Source organism: Rana temporaria, chromosome 13 (genome assembly GCF_905171775.1).
Source record: "Rana temporaria chromosome 13, aRanTem1.1, whole genome shotgun sequence".
Taxonomy (NCBI): Eukaryota; Metazoa; Chordata; class Amphibia; order Anura; family Ranidae; genus Rana; species Rana temporaria.
The window spans coordinates 42,820,685-42,828,870 of record NC_053501.1 but is presented as its reverse complement, the minus strand read 5'-3'; the positions used below and the strand labels follow the sequence as shown (position 1 = coordinate 42,828,870).

The 8,186-nt window shown below is 41.6% G+C and overlaps 1 protein-coding gene across 1 annotated transcript; it reads left to right on the top strand.

The window, feature by feature from the left end:
• The first annotated feature begins 1,647 nt into the window (after positions 1-1,647).
• LOC120920313 lies at positions 1,648-7,048 on the top strand. The gene is made up of 2 exons (XM_040332320.1): positions 1,648-3,991; positions 4,497-7,048. Exons 1-2 carry the CDS (start codon positions 2,828-2,830, stop codon positions 5,187-5,189), a joined length of 1,857 nt encoding a protein of 618 aa, XP_040188254.1. The 5' UTR covers positions 1,648-2,827; the 3' UTR covers positions 5,190-7,048.
• The last annotated feature ends 1,138 nt before the right edge of the window (positions 7,049-8,186 follow it).

Sequence of the window (8,186 nt, the reverse complement as noted above, 5' to 3'; positions counted from 1 at the left end):
TATAGTTACTAGGATAGCATCTGGAGGTATGGTTAAATCCTCCAACACCTGCAGAAGATGAATTGTATCCTTAGTATAGGATGGTAGGTCAAGTACATGGGGTCGGAGGTATTGGTCAATTACTTGACTAACACATTCCGAAATTGATCCATTGCCAGATATGATTGGACGTCCCGGCGGGTCTTGCAAGTTTTTGTGCACCTTTGGTAGAGAATACATAGTCGGTTGTCGTGGGTGCTGTGTTCTAATAAAGTCCCAGACATCTTTGATGATGCTGCCATTATTGTAAAAACTATCAACAAGCTCATAAAATTCTCCATTGAACCTGTCCACAGTTGCTGCTGTGATTTTCCTATAACATTGTTTATTGTTTAATATTTTTAGGCACATTTTCTCATAGTCTATATTGTTCATCAGAACTACATTACCGCCTTTATCTGATGCTTTAATGATCAGATTTGGGCTATTTTTTAGGGTTTTAAGTGCATGTTGCTGCTCAATGGTCAGATTTCTATGGTTTGTGTCCTTTTTTAAGGTTTCCAATTCTTTGGAAACTTGTTTCACAAATAAAGAAATTGCTGGATTCAAACTCAGGACAGGAAATTTGTTAGATTTCCTTTTGAATTTCCTGATTTTGAAAAAATTGCCTTCTTCGATTTCCTCATCCGCTTCCTCATTTAGATCTTCTTCCCATGCGTCACCAAGTGAGGCATTCTCCTGTAGGAGGAGATTTAAGTCTCTTAAGGCTCTGAAATCAGCCGCTTTGAGGTTTGGGGCCACTTCCTCTTCTTGTTTTTTATGTTTGTAGTAGAGACCTTTATAAAAGAGTCTCCGTGCAAATAGGTTGATATCCTTAATCGTCTCAAATGAATCAGTGTTATTAGTGGGGCAGAAGGAGAGTCCCAAACATAAAACTTCCTGCTCTACTGTTGTTAAAGTATGGGAGGATAGGTTTATGATATTATTATATTCTCCTCTGGCGGTATCTCCACCGCCAGATCCATGGTCATCTGTGTTTGAAAGAGTGGGGGCGTTGAGGACACCCCCTTCTTCTCCAAAAAATTATCTAGGGGGGTGCGTGAAGTCTTTGAAATTGCCCCCATATCTTTCCGGGAGAAAAGTTTACCTCTATTTGAGGGAGACCCCCTGGAGTTTCCACCCGAGGCTCTCCTTGTCAAGCTAGCTCCCCTTTCATTTTGTGAAAATGACACCTGGGAATCCGTGATGGGTTTTTTGCTAGTTTGTTGGACTTCTCCTTCTGTCCCATGTTTAGAGAAGGGGCCCTTTCTCTTGGCCGATGTCCGACTGGTATGTGAGGAAGCTGATGAGGAAGAATTCGAAGGTACATCAGACAGATAGTCATTTGATTGAACATTGGGTTTTTTGGAATTTTTGTTACTAAATTTTTTATTTTTATCTTTATTCCATTTGTATGCCCTTCCTTCACAGAAGGCATTCTTATCTCTCCAGTATTTCTTTTCTTTTTTAATAAGAATCTGTTTGCTGAAATTTTCTAAATGTTCTTTAAGTTTGTTTTCCTGTCCTGTATACTCTTCCATAGTTTTTAAAGGTGTAAGGCGCATGTATATTAATTCAATTTCTTTATCAAGGACCTGTAGTTGCAATCTGTATCTGATAAAGAAATTGAATTAATATACATGCGCCTTACACCTTTAAAAACTATGGAAGAGTATACAGGACAGGAAAACAAACTTAAAGAACATTTAGAAAATTTCAGCAAACAGATTCTTATTAAAAAAGAAAAGAAATACTGGAGAGATAAGAATGCCTTCTGTGAAGGAAGGGCATACAAATGGAATAAAGATAAAAATAAAAAATTTAGTAACAAAAATTCCAAAAAACCCAATGTTCAATCAAATGACTATCTGTCTGATGTACCTTCGAATTCTTCCTCATCAGCTTCCTCACATACCAGTCGGACATCGGCCAAGAGAAAGGGCCCCTTCTCTAAACATGGGACAGAAGGAGAAGTCCAACAAACTAGCAAAAAACCCATCACGGATTCCCAGGTGTCATTTTCACAAAATGAAAGGGGAGCTAGCTTGACAAGGAGAGCCTCGGGTGGAAACTCCAGGGGGTCTCCCTCAAATAGAGGTAAACTTTTCTCCCGGAAAGATATGGGGGCAATTTCAAAGACTTCACGCACCCCCCTAGATAATTTTTTGGAGAAGAAGGGGGTGTCCTCAACGCCCCCACTCTTTCAAACACAGATGACCATGGATCTGGCGGTGGAGATACCGCCAGAGGAGAATATAATAATATCATAAACCTATCCTCCCATACTTTAACAACAGTAGAGCAGGAAGTTTTATGTTTGGGACTCTCCTTCTGCCCCACTAATAACACTGATTCATTTGAGACGATTAAGGATATCAACCTATTTGCACGGAGACTCTTTTATAAAGGTCTCTACTACAAACATAAAAAACAAGAAGAGGAAGTGGCCCCAAACCTCAAAGCGGCTGATTTCAGAGCCTTAAGAGACTTAAATCTCCTCCTACAGGAGAATGCCTCACTTGGTGACGCATGGGAAGAAGATCTAAATGAGGAAGCGGATGAGGAAATCGAAGAAGGCAATTTTTTCAAAATCAGGAAATTCAAAAGGAAATCTAACAAATTTCCTGTCCTGAGTTTGAATCCAGCAATTTCTTTATTTGTGAAACAAGTTTCCAAAGAATTGGAAACCTTAAAAAAGGACACAAACCATAGAAATCTGACCATTGAGCAGCAACATGCACTTAAAACCCTAAAAAATAGCCCAAATCTGATCATTAAAGCATCAGATAAAGGCGGTAATGTAGTTCTGATGAACAATATAGACTATGAGAAAATGTGCCTAAAAATATTAAACAATAAACAATGTTATAGGAAAATCACAGCAGCAACTGTGGACAGGTTCAATGGAGAATTTTATGAGCTTGTTGATAGTTTTTACAATAATGGCAGCATCATCAAAGATGTCTGGGACTTTATTAGAACACAGCACCCACGACAACCGACTATGTATTCTCTACCAAAGGTGCACAAAAACTTGCAAGACCCGCCGGGACGTCCAATCATATCTGGCAATGGATCAATTTCGGAATGTGTTAGTCAAGTAATTGACCAATACCTCCGACCCCATGTACTTGACCTACCATCCTATACTAAGGATACAATTCATCTTCTGCAGGTGTTGGAGGATTTAACCATACCTCCAGATGCTATCCTAGTAACTATAGATGTAGAATCACTCTACAATAGTATTCCGCACCAACTGGGCTTAGAAGCCATCAAGCGGGTACTCAAACAAAGACCAACCACAGATTGGAAGTTTAATCATTTCATTTTGACTATGCTGGATTTCATCCTCCAGCATAACACTTTTCTTTTCCAGGGCTCCCACTACCTCCAGGTACAGGGTGTTGCTATGGGGACGTGCTGTGCACCCTCATATGCAAACCTGTACCTGGGGGAGTGGGAGCGGGAATTTTTGTTGGGTGAAAGTGCGTCTATGTGCGCTGCTAACATTCTTGTTTGGCAGCGCTACATAGACGACATTTTTATTGTTTGGGACGGTCTGGAGAATGAACTTCAAGAGATGTTGAGGCTGATGAACATCAACAGCTTCAATCTTTTTTTTACCATGTCATACAACGACAAGGAGGTCAGCTTTTTGGACATACGTATCTTTAAAGAATTGGATGGTGCACTTGGCACATCCTTATTCAGAAAGGAAACGGCGGGAAACACTCTGCTTCACGCGGAGAGTTTTCATCCGGAAGTACTTAAGAAATCTATCCCATATAGTCAGTTCCTACGGCTTAGGAGGAACTGCTCCACGGATTTTGACTTTCAAAGGGAAAGCGACCTGCTAACTGAACGCCTCTTGATAAGAGGCTACACAAAAACCAGCCTAAAGAAGGCTTTCAACAGAGTGAGAGATACAAATAGACGATCTCTCATCTTTAAACCCAAAAATACCAGTAAGGCCGGGTACACACGGACAAACATGTATGGTGAAAGCGGTCCGTCGGACCGTTTCCACCATACATGTCTGCCAGAGGGCTTCTGTACGATGGTTGTACACACCATCGTACAGAAGTCCGCGCGTAAACAATACGCGGGGCGTGTCCGCGGTGTCGCCGCGTCGATGACGCGGTGTCGCCGCGACAATGACGCGGCGACGTGGGCGGCCCGCCTTTAAAATGCTTCCACGCATGCGTCGAAGTCATTCGACGCATGCGAGGGACGGCGGGCGCCTGGACATGTACGGTAGGTCTGTACTGACGACCGTACATGTCCGAGCGGGCTGAATTCCAGCGGACTGTTTTAAAACAAGTCCAGGAATATTTGTCTGCTGGGAAAAGGCCCGGCGGGCAAATGTTTGCTGGAATTCGGCCCGCTCGCGCCCACACACGACCAAACATGTCTGCTGAAACTGGCCTGCGGGCCAGTTTCAGCAGACATGTTTGCTCGTGAGTATGGGGCCTAAGAAGGAAGAATCCAACACTAGGGTTATCATAAATTTCTCCAATGAACATCAAAAAATCCGAAAGACGATCTCCAAGTTCTGGCCTATCCTGACAGAAGACCCTATTTTAAAGAATCTAATCACAAACCAGCCACAAATAACTTTTAAGAAAGCACCCTCCTTGGGTACACTTTTGGTCAAAAGTGAGTACAAGGGTATAAACAAAAAGGATCCTTGTAAAACATTTGGCACCTACCCCTGCGGGACGTGTGCTCAATGTCCCGTCATAGGGAGGAGAACCACACTGACACTGCCAAATGGGGATACCTTCTCCCTGAAACATTTTGCAAATTGCAGAACACGGGGAGTGGTATACCTCATGCAGTGTCAGTGTGGTTCTTTCTATGTGGGTAAAACCAAACAGGAACTACACAAGCGAATAGAGAAACATATGCATTCTATGCGCATTTGCAATCTCTATCTCCCATTGGGTCGACATATAGCCAAGCATCACGGCTATCATATGCCTAACCTAAATTTCACTGTGTTGGACCGCATTCACATTCCCCTACGGGGGGGTGATTGGAACAAAACTCTACTGCAGCGCGAAATGCGTTGGATTAGATATTTAAAGGCCACTACACCTCCCGGCCTCAACGAAAGTGAGAGTTTTAGGCCTTTTTTGGAGGGTTTTTCTTCTGGCAAAACAGATTAGGATCTCAAGCGGGGATGAAGAATGTCGTCCCCGATTTTGATTTCCTGGATGACTTTGCCCACATTTTCCAAATCTTTCCCCCTTTCCCCTTCACTGTGAACGCAATAGACATTTTCAGGTTAGGGCCCAGCACATATATGACACTTAGAAATAGGGAGGGTTGTTTTGTTCTTTTTTTATTTTTCGCTTATCTTTATTATAATTGATATGTTGTTTGACTCGATGTTTCCCTTCCACCGTATTTATGCGGACTGATTTGAAGGGATTCTTTGTCATAATTGAGATTTTGATATTTGTTTTTCTTTCTTGCACTTAACCTAAATTTGCTCTCTTGGTTCTATAGCTCGGAGGTGTGGGTCACGGGCCAACCACCCCGGTCGAGTGGACATCGGTGTCTCTATGGCTATTATGCAGGTTGTTTTCCATTTTTCCTCAATTTGTTTGACTCATCAGCTGCCAGGGGAGACTTTGGGCTTTGTACCCAAATGTCATCAAATTTACCGAAAAGGGGGATAGTCATATCCCCTTGGGTAGATATAGAAGGCAGCTGTGGCTTTTTTCTCCCAAAGGTCTCCCAGTGGTTCATTCAAGAACTACAGGAGAATAGTGCCTACCATAACACACACAAACTTGGGCTCGATTTTGCCCTTATGATGACTGTTTCAAACTGTGATCAAGGTCATCTTTTGAACGTTTTTATCCTCCTACTATCACCCCTTATAGTTGCACCCTTTTCAATCAAGTTGCTACTCTCTAACAAGACATACAATCAAACGTCCAATTCAGGTCTATGCCCTTTTGTAAAATGGCCGCCGGGGAACTTCCGGATCCGGCTGAGAGGTTTTCAGATATCCCTGATTTAACCAACCAATAAAATGGCTACGGGGGCGAATTGTATGGCAATCGAATTGCAATTGAATGGCAATTCGCGATGGCGAGTCGAGTGACAACTTAATCCCATTGGGGTGGCATTCGAGTGGCAATCGAATGGCAATTCACAACGGTGAATCGATTGGCACTCGAATCCCACTACCAAAATGGCCGCGGCGATACTTCCGGTCCCGGAAATGACGCGGATCGGTATACACTGAATGACGGCGCTACAATGCGCCTTGTAACAGCGGCGGTTTGCTTGAAAACAATAAGGAGCCACACATGGCTTCTCAGGAATAACATGTTTCAATTGATGGGTGATGAGGGGGAGGACTACAGCACCTGAATACAGTTAAGGTAAGTACTTAAGGAGGGCCAAGAGGGTTGGGTGGTGTCATTCCCTCTCCATATGTAGGAGAACAAGGAGCTGTCTTTCCTCTCCAAGGGGAATCTGTCTGGGCAACCCAAATCTTTTCAGGATTTACCTGCACCCGGCTCTCCCCTTCTTTGGATACAAAGACTTCAAACTACTGGTGGTGAGTTTTCCATAAACGGTTTGGAATACAATTCCCAACCAGTTTTTTGAGGCTCAAATGCTGGGTTATTATTTTTGACACAAGTCTTTGATATATCTCCTTTATATAGGACTGCAAAAACACCACCCAAATTGAACCAATTGGTTCTATCCACTCTATGAGTGACATTCAAATGGGGATTTGTTTTAAATGGTGCAACCTGCCATAGGAGACATCGGCGTCCCTGAACACCCGGGGGCCTTCTGCCCCACACTCCTGGGCGTGGAGCTTTTTAAGCAATAGGTGAGTCCTCTTCATTGTGAATTATGCCTTTTCCCTACTCGAGGAAGAGGATGTGTATGTGCTTTTGCACTTCAATGGAGAGAATACAATGATTTAATGTGAATGTATTTAAAATATTTTTTGCTCTACTCTAGATGCAATACTTGTTTTATGCCTTGATGAAGGATGCGTAGCATTCGAAACGCGTCGGCCTTTCAGCTACAACTTTACCTCCCTTATGGTGATGGTACCGTATGCCGGACAGTATCTGCATCATCCATGTTTTGTTTTTGTACTATGTATATTCCTATAATGCTCGAGATATTTTTGTACATGTTGTAACTATTTTTGTAATAAATTGTTATTTTTTCATATATATTTTTGAAAATTTTATTCGTTGCCTATACAATCCCACTTCATGAGGTATTTTCGATATATTTGTAGTACTATGGGATGATGGCAACTACATGCTATCATATGTGAGTTGGTTCTTTTTTCCTATATTATAGGGTGGATAATACACCCAATTACCTCACCACAGCTCACATATGTTGGCATGGCCCTCTAATTTTTTGATATAGGTTTCTTTTTTTGATCCTTCCAAACTCTTTCCATGTCCTCAGGAGGTACCACCTCCAGGGGAGAAGGATTCAGGATCTAAAGAGATTTGTTGTTAACCCCAATTTGGGGTTGAACATAGTGTTTTTTTCATTATATTTGTTTTGGTCTTTCCTTTGGGGTTGTCTATGCCTGTTCACACTATGGGGGATCTTCAAGGGGGACAATGGGAGGAACTTATGACTCAAATTGAGCGTAATTACCAGGGAAAGGAACAATTAGATTCAGACTTGCTCTCCCTTTTCTTTAATCTCACCAAACTATTGGAGAAAAAATCAGCCTTACATTGGCATATCCAATCTATGGAGAGATACATAAATGAACACATAAACCCAATTGGATTAAGAATACAAATCTTTCCAATACTTGAGAATATCAGTAAAGATTTAAAAATTAATTGGGAGAGCAGCCTGAACGAATGTTCCAAAAATTTAATGCAATTGCTGCAAAAGGAATACAGATTGCAACTACAGGTCCTTGATAAAGAAATTGAATTAATATACATGCGCCTTACACCTTTAAAAACTATGGAAGAGTATACAGGACAGGAAAACAAACTTAAAGAACATTTAGAAAATTTCAGCAAACAGATTCTTATTAAAAAAGAAAAGAAATACTGGAGAGATAAGAATGCCTTCTGTGAAGGAAGGGCATACAAATGGAATAAAGATAAAAATAAAAAATTTAGTAACAAAAATTCCAAAAAACC

Bases quoted from the DNA above. Each gene is read 5' to 3' on its own strand.
- LOC120920313 (XM_040332320.1), top strand. From the start codon at position 2,828: ATGAACAATATAGACTATGAGAAAATGTGCCTAAAAATATTAAACAAT. The intron at 3,992-4,496 runs GCCGGGTACACA...ATGGGGCCTAAG, and splicing joins AACCCAAAAATACCAGTAAG to AAGGAAGAATCCAACACTAG.